The 14,210-nt window shown below is 55.0% G+C and overlaps 1 protein-coding gene across 5 annotated transcripts in view; it reads right to left on the reverse strand.

Annotated features, from left to right (window-relative positions):
- The window catches only part of Pqlc2 (PQ loop repeat containing 2), a 35,311-nt gene extending 21,339 nt beyond the window's left edge, over positions 1–13,972 (reverse strand). For 2 of the 5 annotated variants that reach the window (XM_013034204.1, XM_013034196.1), the window contains exons 1-7: positions 13,930–13,972; positions 9,692–9,932; positions 4,123–4,252; positions 1,804–1,891; positions 1,115–1,311; positions 944–1,036; positions 173–358 (exon numbers count right to left, since the gene is read on the reverse strand). In XM_013034204.1, coding sequence (XP_012889658.1) covers positions 173–358; positions 944–1,036; positions 1,115–1,311; positions 1,804–1,891; positions 4,123–4,252; positions 9,692–9,855 — 858 coding nt within the window. In that variant the 5' untranslated portion in view covers positions 9,856–9,932; positions 13,930–13,972. Of the gene's footprint in view, positions 1–172; positions 359–943; positions 1,037–1,114; positions 1,312–1,803; positions 1,892–4,122; positions 4,253–9,691; positions 9,933–12,930; positions 12,971–13,183; positions 13,260–13,929 lie in introns of those variants that run through there. The other 3 variants (XM_013034229.1, XM_013034221.1, XM_013034212.1) reach the window with 3 other exon arrangements.
- Positions 13,973–14,210: the final 238 nt, after the last annotated feature.

Genomic DNA, 14,210 nt, shown 5'->3' on the forward strand with positions numbered 1-14,210 from the left:
TGGATGGATGGATGGGTGGATGGATGGATGGATGGATGGATGGGTGGATGGATGGATGGATGGCTGGCTGGCTGGCTGGATGGATGAGAGGCTGGATGAGTAGATGGACACTGAAGCTCTACAGGCAGAGGCTGCCCATCTGCTGGTCCTCGCGGCCCACTGTGGAGGATACGATGGTGTCCAGCAGCAGCACGCCCAGGCTGCCCACGAGCCAGGGCAGATGGTGCAGCAGGTAGCTGCCCTCACTCTCCCCCGCCTCGGGGTTCTTGAGCAGCACACTCAGCCCGTACAGCGTGTTCCCCAGCATCACCAACGCGAACAGCAAGTATGAGATCCCCTGGGTGGACTTGCGTATGAACTGCGGGGGGGGGGGGAGGGGTGTGGTCAGAGACTGAGAGCGCTCATCTGCGACCTCAGCACTCCGAGAGGGCGGGCGGGCAGAGTCAAGAGGATCGAGAGTTTGAAACTGGCCTGGACTAACCTGGGCTAGATGATCTAGTGAGACTCCCTCCCCCACACACAAGGCTCTCATCACTCCGGTTACCCCCGTGTGTGACTGGCGGTGTTACATGTGCCGTCACCTGCCTGGCACCCTCCAATCCCATCCAGGGCCCGGCTCCCCACCCCCACCGCAAACCCTTCTCCTAGCAGCAGCCTGCAGGGCCCACGTGCCAGCTCTCCACACAGACCCCCGGTGCCCTGCACGCCACATCCCTGCTCTCCACTCTCTCCTCAGCTGCCCTGACCTCTGACCTCTGACTCCGAGCCTGGCTGGCAGGCGCCACCGGGTCATTCCTAGAGGCAGCAACTGTCACCCAGTGACAGCCTGGGTCCAGAGCTACTGAAGGAAACCTCCCACCGCACGCCATCCTTAACCTGGAGGGCCGGAGCGGAAGGGCTCCCCCCTCCACCCCCCACGCACACACGCAGGCTCAAGGCTCACATTGGTGCGGATCTGCGGCAGCCGGGACAGCAGGTACAGCACGCTGGAGATGGAGCCGATGACGAAGCCAATGATCTCCTGCTTCGTGAAGGGCTGGAGGGACAGAAGGGCACTCAGGGCCGGGAGTGCCAGGCGCAGAGAGGCCCCGACCCGCGCCATCGCCCCACTTACCACCAACGTGAACCTGACCTGGCAGGGAGGGCCTTGGGGTGAGCCGCACCTCCCCTTACTGCCCAGCTCCACAGACAGGAGCGTCCGCCCCCGGAAGACTTCGCTGGGCACAGCCACAGGGCCCGGGCTGCTGAGCAGCGGCACAAGACATACTGTCCCCATGATGAACAGGAGCACAGAATTGATGGGCACAGACACTGGACAGAGGCAGGAGAGAAACAGAGATTGCGTATCTAAGTGGCAGTAGACTGGGATTGGAGTCCCAGGCTTTAACTCCTCTGCTGCTGTGTGGCCTTGGATAAGTGATCCAACCTCTCTGAGCTTCCACAACAGTGCCCTTCTCCTAGGGTGCCAAAGTGGAATCACTGTTGGGCAGCAGGGTCAAGATGGAGGTTCCAAAGCCAGAAATGCTGACTCAATTCCCTCCTGAGGTTCCCGAGTTCTGGGGGGCAGAGGCAGCCTATGAGACTCAGCCTTGTTTCTCCAGCTCCAAGCCCAGGGCCAGGCACAGAGGAGGAGAGCGTAGTGAGTGGAGCCCCCTTGTGGTCTGAACTGGGATGTACTCACTGCCCTCAAGGCCCAAGGTTTGGTTTACCCCCCAGGTGGGAAACATGCTTCCTCCCAAGATTTAGGCTCCCCTCGCCCCAACTGCCAGCAGAGAGTCCCACCCAGGGCGGCCCCCTACTCACACAGCGAGGGGCGTTTCTTGAACTTGTAATGGAAGTACAAGGTCAACATCACCAGATCGGCCAGGACGTAATACACAGCCGTGTAGGTCTGCAAGAAAAAGAGGCCTGGGCTGGGAAGGTGGCTCAGTGGAAGAGCGCTTGCCTTGCATGCGTAAGGTCCTGGGTTCCACTCCTCAGCACAACACAAACAGAAAAAGCTGGAAGTGGCGCTGTGGCTCAAGTGGTAGAGCACTAGCCTTGAGCTGAAGAGCTGAGGGACAGCGCCCAGGCCCAGAGTTCAAGCCCTACGACCGACAAAAAAGAAAAAAAAAAAGACACCTGGGTGCTGGCTGCTGTCCCTGGCCTAGTCCAGGACCACACGTCCTGACCACGCGTCCTGACCACACGTCCTGACCACATGTCCTGACCACACGTCCTGACCACGCGTCCTGACCACATGTCCTGACCACGCGTCCTGACCACGCATCCTGACCACACGTCCTGACCACGTCCTGACCACGCATCCTGACCACACGTCCTGACCAGTTCTGACTGTGCATCCTGACCACGCGTCCTGACCATGCGTCCTGACCACGCGTCCTGACCACATCCTGACCAAGCGTCCTGACCACATGTTCTGACCACGCGTCCTGACCACGCATCCTGACCACACGTCCTGACCACGCGTCCTGACCACATCCTGACCACGTCCTGACCCTGCGTCCTGACCACACATCCTGACCACATCCTGACCACGTCCTGACCCTGCGTCCTGACCACGCATACTGACCACATCCTGACCATGCATCCTGACCACATGTCCTGACCACGCGTCCTGACCACACATACTGACCACAACCTGACCACGTCCTGACCACGCATAATGACCACACGTCCTGACCACACATACTGACCACAACCTGACCACGTCCTGACCACACATCCTGACCACACATACTGACCACACATACTGACCACAACCTGACCACGTCCTGACCACACATCCTGACCATGTCCTGACCACACATCCTGACCACGCGTAACCTGACCACGTCCTGACCACACATCCTGACCACACATACTGACCACACATACTGACCACAACCTGACCACGTCCTGACCACACATCCTGACCATGTCCTGACCACACATCCTGACCACGCGTCCTGACCACACATACTGACCACAACCTGACCACGTCCTGACCACACATACTGACCACAACCTGACCACGTTCTGACCACGCATACTGACCACACGTCCTGACCACGTGTCCTGACCACAACCTGACCACGTCCTGACCACACATCCTGACCACACATCCTGACCACACGTCCTGACCACGTCCTGACCACGCGTCCTGACCACGCATCCTGACCACATCCTGACCACATCCTAACCACACGTCCTGACCACATCCTGACCACGCGTCCTGACCACACGTCCTGACCACGCGTCCCGACCACACGTCCTGACATGCATCCTGACCACGCATCCTGACCACACCCTGACCACACGTCCTGACCACGCGTCCTTACCACGTGTCCTGACCACACATCCTGACCACATCCCCTGACCACGCGTCCTGACCACGCATCCTGACCACACATCCTGACCACGTCCTGACCACAACCTGACCACGCGTCCTGACCACATGTCCTGACCACATCCCCTGACCACACTCCTGACCACGCGTACTGACCACATCCTGGCTGACCAGCCCAGTGGCCTGCACCACCTGTGCTTGCACACGCTGAATGGCTTCTCCCCTGGCGTGGACGGGTCCCGCTTCCTAGCTGGCAGGACAAGTGGCCTGACAAGGCGTCCAGCCCGGGAAGGCGCCAAGGCATCTGCATCTACCGCTACCAGTCAGGATGAAATGGGTCCATGATGGGCTCCGTGATGGCTCCGGTAGCCTAACACACGAGCAGGCAGGACTTTCCACCTCACGGGGGACAGGGCCTTCCTGGCTGACTCCTAGCTCTGCCTGGTTACAGGAGAACAAGGCCACTGGGGATCGGAGGGAAAGACTCATTTCATTTCCTCCTCCAGGGCCCCATCTCCAGAAAAGGTACGTTCAAGCCCCCTTCGAAGCCGAAGAACACAATGGGCTGATGCTCATGCTATAGGGGAGAAACAGGCTGGACAGGGGATAGTGATTTGCCTAGTGTCACACAGTGTGGCAGGCAGAAGGCTCTGGAAGTGTGGGGTCAGCAGACGGAAGGACAGGTGAGGGATCTGGAGTCTAGTGTCTCCTATAGGCTGCCTCGAAGGCCTGTTATGGCTGTCCACTGGCCTGCAGCATCTCCCCACTACCCCTAAGCCCGGGGAGCTGCTCACCTGCAGGGGCAGCTGGTTCGCAAGGAAGGAGCCAATGAGGTTGCAGGAGTCTCCACCAATCCAGCCCAGGAGGAACCACAGGGACAGGGCCTGGTCCATGTTGCCAGTCTTGCAGGCCTTGATGTACTGACTGTGGGAGAGGGAGAGAGTGAACAGCAGAGTCTGGGGGCTGTGAAGCCACCCCCAACAAGGGAACCTTCCTCCGAGGAGAACCATAAAACAGGTGCCATAATGGACAGCGGATGATCTGGGAGCCCATTACCCGTGAAGACTCTCCAGCCTTGCTGTGCCCCTTCTATCCAGGGGGCACTATGGCTGTGCATCTTTCCAGAGACCCACAGCATAGCTCAGATGTGGGTAGACAGAGAGTCCTGAAGTTTTGTATCAAGTTTCCTGGCTTCCTGTTCTCAGGAGTTGGGGTAGGGGTGGTGGCAGCAGTGACTGTGAGGCCTGGCCCTGCTACAGCTGACAAGGCCACTGGTGAGGAGAAAGGCCCAGCCACAGCCTGGTCAGCTTCCGGGCAGGAGATGAGGGCAGAGTCATGAGGCAGTCAGGACACAGTGGTTCACGCCTGTAATCCTAGCTACTCAGGAGGCTGAGGTCTGAGGATTGAGGTTCAAAGTCAGCCTGGTCAGGAAAATCCATGAGACTCATCACTTAACCACCAAAAATCTGAAAGTGGAGCTGTAGCTCAAGTCGTAGAGCACTAGCCTTTAGCAAAAGAGCTCAGAGACAGCGCCCAGGCCCTGAGTTCAAGCCCCATGACAGAGAGCAACAGGCTCTCAAGCCCAAGGCCAGCCCAGGTAGGAAAGTTCATGAGACCCCCCCCCCACCTCCCAACTACAGCTGTGCACAGGGGAGTGTACCTGTACTCCCGGCAATGATGGGAAGCCTAAAGTAGGCCCAGGCCTAAGCAAGGAACAAGATCTCATCTCAAAAATCACCAACACAAAACGAAGGGAACAGCTGCAGGCAAAGCTCAGAGGTGGAGCACCTGTCTAGCAAGCACAAGACCTTGAGTTCAAACCCCAGTACTGAAGGAAAAAAAAAAAACAGTCATGGAATTGGGTGTGATAGTACACACAGCACTCAGAAGGCTGAGGCTGGAAGATCCTGAGTTCAAGGCCAGCCTGGGCTCTATGGCAAAACTCTGCTAGGATGAGGAAAAGGGAAGGGAAGATTTAAAAAGCAGGGAGGGGGGTCCAGGTTGTAGCACAGTGGTAAAGCATGTGGTTGGAGTATGAGGCCTGTGTTCAGTCCCAAGCACTAAAGACAGGGCGGGGGGGGGGGAGAGGGAGGGAGAAGGGGAAGGTAGGGGATGAGCGGGGGAGACCAAAGGCCAACCCACCACCCAAACCTAAAACCAAGAGCACTATGCATCACCCAGGCCCTTTGCACAACTGTCCCCCTCCACTTGTGTGTCCAACCCCGATGCACCTGCTTCTCAGCCTCCATGCAAGGCTTCCCCTCAAAGCAGTGTCTTCAGATGCCGGTCCTCCAATGCCCCAAAGTCCACCCACCCCTGCCCAGGCCTGCTGTCCCTTCCTCGGCCCAGACACCTTTCCTCACCTCCCACACCCCAGGAGCCAGCTCCTCCCATGGGCCTTTCTCCATCTGGGCTCTCCAAGTATCTTCTTCCTCTCTGTATACACAGCAACCCTGTACCTTCTGAACTCAGTGACCTGCAGTGGCCTGGCATGTCACAGGCCCTGGGTGAGGCTTACCCACAGACCATGGTCAGGCTCCTCTAAGATGATCTGACTTGACTGGCCTCCTAACTGCAAGAGGCGACCCTGTCCCACACAGGGGACCCCGAGTCCTAGGGAGGAGTGGGTAGACAGCTGCCCTTGCAGCTGGTTCAAAGCCATCCTGAGCAGGAAAGTTCATGAAAAAGGTCTGGGACAGTGCCCAGGCCCTAGTTTAAGCCCCAAGACCAACAAAAAAATATTTTATTTATTTTTTTTGGTCAGTCGTGGGGCTTGAACTCTGGGCTTGGGCGCTGTCCCTCAGCTCAAGGCGAGCGCTCTACCATTTGAGCCACAGCACCACTTGCGGTTTCCTAGTGGTTTATTGGAGATAAGAGTCTCACAGACTTTCCTGCCCAGGCTGGCTTCGACCTGTGATCCTCAGATCTTAGCCTCCCGAGTAGCTAGGATTACAGAAGTGAGCCACCAGTGCCCAGGTAGCCATTTCATTTTACCATCCTCTAGCAGTGTACAAGCCACATTTCTCCTGGTCCCCTCCAAAACTTGCTGTTAGTTGTCTTTTTTTAAATAGCCATTCTCTTGGGTGTGAAAGGCATCTTCTTGTGGTTTTGATTTGCAATTTCCCTTTTCCTGTGAATCATGAAGTTGAGCAGCGTTTCATGGGCTTATGGCCATGTGTATTCCTTTCTGTCCACTTTCATTTGGAATTTTTTTTTATTGTTGAGTCATGACAGCTCTTTGTGTATTCTAGACACATTCTTAGAGCTATATGACTTGCAGAATCTTTTCTGTTATTTTGTAGGTTCTCTTAATTTTCTTCCTTTTTGTGGGCCAGTTCTGGGACTTGAACTCACAGCCTTGAGCTTGCTTAGCAGGCAGTCTACCACTTGAGCCCTACTTTCAGTCTGGGTTTTGCTGATTATCTTTTCTTGTAAGAGCCTCACAGTATAACTCATACTTAGGTGTTAGCTGTGAGTTGTGGGCCCAAGCTCTCTGCATGTGGAGAGCTACTGCCAGGCACCATGTGTTGAAAAGATTGTCTCAGGGCTGGGAAGGTGGCTCAGTGGTAGAGTGCTTGCCTTGCATGCATGAGGCCCTGGGTTCAATTCCTCAGCACCACATACGCAGAAAAAAAAAAGCCAGAAGTGGAGCTGTGGCTCAAGTGGTAGAGTGCTAGCCTTGAGCTGAAGAGCTGAGGGACAGCACCCAGGCTCAGAGTTCAGGCCCCACGACTGGATCAAAAAAAAGATTGTCTTAGCCGGGCTCCAATGGCTCACACCTGAATCTTAATTGTGCAGGAGGCTGAGATCTGAGGTTCAAGGCTCAAAGCCAGCCTGTGCAAGAAAGTCCATGAGACTCTTACCTCCAACAGACCAGAAGAAAAGCCAAAGTGGATCAATGGCTCCAGTGGTACAGCACTAGCCTTGAGCAAAAGAGGCTCAGGGACAGGGCCCAGGCCCTGAGTTCGAGCCCCAGGACTGGCAATACATAAATAAATAAACAATTCCCATTTAACCAATTTACCCTCTAGATGTAGATATATACTCCAGAGAAGTGAAAACCTAAGCCTCCGCCAACACATGTGTATGAATGTACACATAACATAAAAAAGAAGCAACCCACATGTCAATAGATAAATGGTTAAACAAGATTCAATATGGTATACACACAGAATAGAACGTTATTCAGCCATAGGAAGGACTGAAGCACTGATATGTACTACAGTATGGAGGAAATGTGTTTTTGAGACAGGGTCTCACTATTGTCCAGGCTGGACTCAAACTCCTGCCTCAGTTGCCTAAGTAGTTGGGGACTCTAGATGCATCCGACCACATACTGCAACATGTATGAATCTGTGTGTGTGTGTGCGTGTGTGTTAGTCCTGGGCCTTGAACTCAAGACCCCTGTACTGTCCCTAAGCTTCTTGCTCAAGACACTTAACCCACAGTTCCACTTCTAGCTTTTTTTTGGTGGTTAATTGGAAATAAGAGTCTCAGGGGCTTCCAAGTCTCAGAATAGCTTCAAAGTATAATCCTCAGATCTCAGCCTCCTGAATGCTAGGATTATAGGTATGAGACACAAGTGCCTAGCCTGCTATGAATCTTATTATATTAAGTAAAAGAAGCCACACATTCCATTTATAAGAATCATGATTTCCTGGATAGGCCAATTTATAAACAGAGAAAACAGATGGGCGGCTGCCAGGGACTGCAAGATTTAGAGGTACTGATCACAGCACAGGTTTTTTTTTTTCTTTTTTTTGCCTGGGGCTTGAACTCAGGGCCTGGGCACTGTCCCTGAATCCTTTTACTCAAATGTAGAGGTCTATCACTTTGGTTTTCTGGTGGTTCTTTGGAGATGAGTCTAGAGGGCCTCCTGAGTATCTAGGATTATAGGCATGAACCAGTATCTAGGTTTCTTTGTGGGACAATTACAGTGTTCTAAAATTAACTGTAGTGACAACTACACAACAGTAGTTAAACTAAAACCACCAAGTCGAACAGCATGGGTTCAGTAAATTATCTCTCAATTCACCCTCTAGATCTAGATATTGTATACTCCAGAGAAGTGAAAACCTAAGCCAAGGGCCAAGTCCAAGATTAAACCCTTATCCTTATCTCTCAAGACAAAGAACACTCAGTGGTTGTTTTTGGAGAGGATCGTAGAAGAAGAGTGAATCCAGGACCTCCTGCTTGCTATGGACGGTTTCTCCCACTGAGCAGCCTTGGAACACACTCTGAACAATGGAAAACAGACTAGGTGACGGGCTGATCTCTCTCTCTCTCTCTCTCATACACCCACACCTACACACACACACCCACACACCCACACACCCACACACCCACACACACGGCGGTCTGGTCCAGTGACACAGTGGCTGCACCCTCTCACACACGTGCTGGGGAGGTCTGGGCCCCAGCTCATAGCTCCAGGGCCTTTGTGACCGTATTTTACACACATAATGCAAAACCAGGTTCTTTTTACCCCTTCCTTCCTGCTCTCCTCACAGCAGCCTGGATGGAGCAGTATTTACAGATGAGGAAACTGAGGCACTAAGCAGTGAAGTGACAGCCCGTAGGTGGCGGAGCTGAGTGCAGACGCTGTGCGCCACACTGCAGTGGCCACATTGTTTCATATCCACTGGCCTCCAGCCCTGAACTATCCTCCCTTTCTGAGAACGGAAGCCATGTTTGACACATCTGCTCTCTCATTCCTCCACCTCCTTACAGCCCATGCAAGCCACAGCAAGGTTTCCTTTTGTTGGTCATGGGGCTTGAACTCAGGGCCTGGGAGCATTTTCCACTTAAGGTTAGTGCCTTACACTTTGAGCCACAGCTCTACTTCGTTTTTTCTTGGTTAATTCGAAATACGAGTCTCATGGACTCTCCTATCTGGACTAGCTTTGAACTGCGATCCTCAGATCTCAGCCTCCTGAGTAGCTAGGATGACAGGTGTGAGCCATCAGCGCCCTGCCAGAGCAAGTTATTTAACCTCTCTGGATTTCAGTCTCATCTGCCAAGCAGGGAAAGGAACCGGCTCTGTTTCTCAGGGTGGCTGAGGTGAGGAACCAAGAAGGTACAAGTATGCCTGGCATGTAGTCCCAAGCCAGGGACATAGTGGGCACTTACTTGACTGTAGCAGATGTTATGATTTCCATACCAGACTGCCTAGCCTGAGGTCTAGCCTGTGCTGAGCTCCACACAGCCCCTCCTTGAGTGGGCCGGAAGTCAGGGACTTCTAGCTGGGGGCTGGGGAGGAGGAAGGCCACTGGCCTGGAGCCTATGACCAGTCATGTGGCCCCTCCTGGAGCCTCTGCCACCACCCTGCTGCCCTCCCTGCTCCTGCCACCCAGGGATACTCACGGGAAAGTAGAGGCAGCAAAACAGAGGATGGAGACCAAGCCCAGGAACACACTGGCCTGATCCCAGCCATCCTGGGCACATTCGCCAAATACATCCCAGATCCACAGGCTAGAGCCATTGGGACATCTGGAGAAGTTGCCGGGCCCCAGTTTCTTCCAGACCATGGCTGCAGAGGGAGCTTCCCAGCCCAGGACCGTGTGGGAGGGAGGTGCTGGTGTACCAAGCCAGGTGAGGGTTCCTTCTACAGAGAGAAAGAAAGGAGGCCTTCAGCTTTAGGAGGTCCAGCTCTTACCCACAGTCATTCTGACCTGAGCTCAGCTCAGCCTGATCACCTGGCCCTGGCCTGGCTACTGGACTGGACAAGGAGAAAGTCATAGTCCTTGCCCACAGAGACCCAATCAGCTTCCAGATACACAGACCAAATGAGCACTGTGCCAACCGTAGGGTCAGGGACATTCAGCTTTCCCACTGGTTACTGCTTGACTTTGGGCCAGCATTCAGCCTCTCAGTGCCTGGGCCTGGTCATCTGAACCATCCCTCACGTAGCTGCTGGGTGAGTTAAGTGAATAATGGGATTAGCCCTCAAAGTCATCGTGTGTGTGTGTGTGTGTGTGTGTGCATGTACCAGTCCTAGAACTTGAACTCAGGGCCTGGGCACTGTCCCTGGGCTTTTGTGCTCAAGGCTAGTGCTCTAACACTTGAGCCACAGCTCCACTTCTGGCTTTTGGAGGTTAACTGTTGATAGGAGTCTCACAGTCCTTCCTGCTTGGGCTGGCTTCAAACTGTGATCCTCAGATCTCAGCCTCCTGGATAGTTAGGATGAACAGGTGTGAGTCACCAGTGCTTGGGTGTCAAAAGTCATCTTTTGTTCTAAATCCTGAGTGTCTGGCTTGATTCCATTTTATGGTTGCTGTTTGTGTTGAGTTACTCTGGGAGGCCCTCACTGGAAGGAGGACTTCCCGGCAGTTAAGTCAGAATGAAGGGCGATGATTCCCAGGGCCGCCTAGTTCAGATTCTGGATCCAGTATTCCTTCAAGAGCTCACAAAGCAGGTGGAATGTCTTTAGCAAAGAGTCCAGAACCACCTTCCTAGTCAGAGGATGGCTCCTCTTATACTAGTCGGAGGACGGCAGTGTCACTGCCTGAGTGACGGCCTAGAGTTGAGGACACGGAGCTAGGCTAGTGCCATCGCAGTTCCTGAGAATCGCTACCCCCTGCCCAGCTCTGCACCAAGCCCCTGGAATGCATTCACATACACCATCCTCCCCTGGATGCTGTGAAGAGAGACTCTAGAGAGATGCCAGAGGAACCTGAGACTAGAGCAGGGAAATGATCTGCTAGGACCACGCCAGGAAGCCAAAGTCACGCCCAGGAGGGAGCTGCAAATCCCCCCCACTCCCCCCCCACATACACACAGAGCCGCCACACACACACACAGAGCTGCCATGCCCACGGCCTTAGGTGCTTCTGTCACTGGGGTGCAGAGCCTCCCTGGGTCTGGCATGACTGCCTAGCTTCTGGCCAAGCACAAAGCTGGCTTCCCCTTTACTCCCTGCACTAAGAGGGGTTTTCCGGAGTCAGGCGAGGTCTTGCTCCAGCCACTTAGTTCCCCACTTGTGCCTGGGGGTGGGGAGGAGGGCTGAGCCTCTCACAAAGCCATGCCCTGGCTGGAGCCATGGAAGTGCTGAAGCGGCAGTCTTGAGGGAGAGAGAGGAGGCTTCCTGGTTGCTTTGAAGGGATAGGGAGCTGAGAGGTGCTCAGCCCTCACGTGAGGCACGGGGGCCCTGGAGCTGGGCACCTCAGGTCACTCACTGTATGCCCAGCTCACTGCAGAATCTCCAGGGCTCAGCACAGGGCATTCAAAGGCCCTTCCTGGACAACTTAGGCCACACCCAGCTCCTCCTGGAACCCCGGATGACTGTCAGCACAGCTGGTGTGGGGCTGGTATGGGGCGTGCACCCTCAAAGCTACCTCAATTTGCAGACAACCCAGGTAGAAGCATAGTTCATCAAGCCCTTTGTTGTTCTGCAGCCACCCCCTAATTGAACCTCCTACTCCGAGACTCTGGGCAAGCCACTGCAGGTCTTCACGTGTCCATGCACTGTCCCTGTCATGGAGCACCAGCAAGGTGAAGAACACTGTCCCCATTTGAGGCTGGGTCGCCTTGGGCAAGGAAGATGGCCTGCCTGAGTCTGTCAATAAAAGGGAACTAATGATACTTCTTCCTAGGGAAATACATATAATAAAGCTCTTAGCTGGGCGCTCGTGGCTCTATAATCCTAGCTACTCAAGGGGCTGAGATCTGAGGATCAAGGTTTGGAGCCAGCCTGGGCAGGAAAGTCCTTGAGACTCTTATCTCCAATTAACCACCAAAAGGCAGGAAGTGAGCTATGGTTCTGTTGGTAAAGTGCTAGCCTTGAAAGAAAAAAAAAAAAGCTCTTGGGGACAGTTTCCAGACCCTGAGTTCAAACCCCAGGATAGGCACTTAAAAAATAAATAAATAAAGCTCTTAGCACAGTGTCTGACCTACATGGTAGTGACTGTTTTGAAGATGAGAGCTAATACCTTGACTATCAAAGGATGGTCAATCATTCACCCCTTCCTTGTCAGGTTAGCGAGGGAAGGAAACAGACAGGGATTCTAAGTTTAAGCAGTTCTCCTGGCCTCTTAAAGAATTTTGGGTGGCCAGTGCCTCCCTGGCCACATCCAGCTCCTCTTCTTGACTCCAAGTGAAGCCAAGGAACTGCTTCCCACACGACCAGACCACCTGGATCAACTGGCTCAAGTCCAAATTCCTTGAGTGCCTTCCTAACCTGATCTCCTGTTCCAGATCTTCAAAGTCATGTCTAGGCCTGGTAAAAAGATACTATGACCCAGTTCTAATTTCCCCTCTCCCAGGGATCTTATAAGCGTCAGCTGGACAGAACCTGCTGCCCCCTCCCCTCCTCTGGGTCCTACACCTGGAGAAAGCTACCAAAGACCTCAGCTTCCACTGCTCTTTAAACATGCTCTTCTCCTCTCCCTCTTCCCCTTGTTGTACACTTCCAATCGCAGGGCTCTAGGTACATCAGCTGCACAATAAAGGTTTAGAAAATGTTGGAGGAACTGGAGGCCAGTGGCTCACACCTGTAATCCTAGCTACTCAGGAGGCTGAGATCTAAAGATCACGGCTGGAAGCCAATCCAGGCAGAAAAGTCCCTGTGAGACTCTTACCTCCAATCAACCACTCAAAAACCCTACCTGGTGCTGTGGCTCAAGTAGTAGAGTGCTAGCCTTGAACACAGAGAGGCTCAGGGACAGTGCCCAGGTGCTCAGTTCAAGCCTTACAACGAACAAAAAGATGGAGGGCAGAACAGATGAAGCAAGAGGGAAGCAAAGAGAGAAAGAAAAAAAGGCAAACCAACCAAAGGAAAAAAGAAGGGAGAGGAAAAGAGAAGGGAAGACAAGGCAACTCGTAAATTCACGGGGCCTAGGACTGAGGAGACAAGCTAACCAGCCTGTAGCCAGTTCGTCTGGTGCTCTGAGCAGGTCAGGAAGCCTCGGCGTTCTGCTCCTCACCTCGAAGGCTTGACTGCAGTTACATGAGATCACCTACCTAAATGATTACAGGCCACTCCAGAGATTCAGGGACGGCCGGGGCCCTCCAGGGTCCCGAACACACAGCGGCCTTCAGCTAGGTGCTGACTGGCCGGGACCCCGGACGGACGCAGGCCGTGCCCGCCGCGTCGGGCAGGCCCCACCCTCTGCACACACTGGGAAGCCTGCTCGAAGCCTGGCACTGGAGCCGGTCATCAGGGGGTCGCTCCTTGCAGAGCCGGGGCACGTCCGGGCGGGGGCACCCACCCTCCCAGGCCTTCGCTCCGGTGACTCAGCCCGGCGCGGGCCGCCCTCGGGGACGGGTAATGACAGGGCAGCCGCGGGGCCGGCGCGGCGAGGCCGGAAGAAAACAAAGCCCGCGGAAGACCAGGGAGGGGCTCGTGGTCTGGGACCGGCCGGTGCACGGAGGACCCGGGTCCCAAGCCCTGGACAGGCCGGCCCGGAAGGCCGTGCGGGCCGCCCCCACCCGGGACCCCGAGGGCTCTCCGACCCCGGCCAAGGCGCCCCACGATCTCGCGCCTCGGGAGGGGACTTGGGTCGCCGGACAGTGCAGGAGGTACAGGAAAGACGTGGTGGAAGGCGCCAGCAGCCCCGACCCCCTCGACCCCTAGTGGGTCTCCCACTAGCACCCAGCATGCTCACCGCGCCAAGACCCTCGGCAAACCGCGTTCCAGGGTTTAGTCCCCCGCCGCGGTCAGCTGACCAAGCTCAGTCGGGGGCCCCGCCCCTGGAGCCGCTGGGCTCCGCCTCCCGCGCCGCGTACTTCGCAGACGGTCCCTGGAGGCGTGGCCAAAATCCCAGCACGTGTGCGCCGGGCGGTGCTTTGTTCTTTGACCTCGCTCCCTTACCTCCCTGACTCCGCCCCCCCCGTGTCGTGGGCGGGACGCGACACCTCCCACCCACCCCCGCCCCCGGCACGCATG

The sequence above is a fragment of the Dipodomys ordii genome, unplaced genomic scaffold (assembly GCF_000151885.1).
Source record: "Dipodomys ordii isolate 6190 unplaced genomic scaffold, Dord_2.0 Scaffold6, whole genome shotgun sequence".
Lineage (NCBI taxonomy): Eukaryota > Metazoa > Chordata > Mammalia > Rodentia > Heteromyidae > Dipodomys > Dipodomys ordii.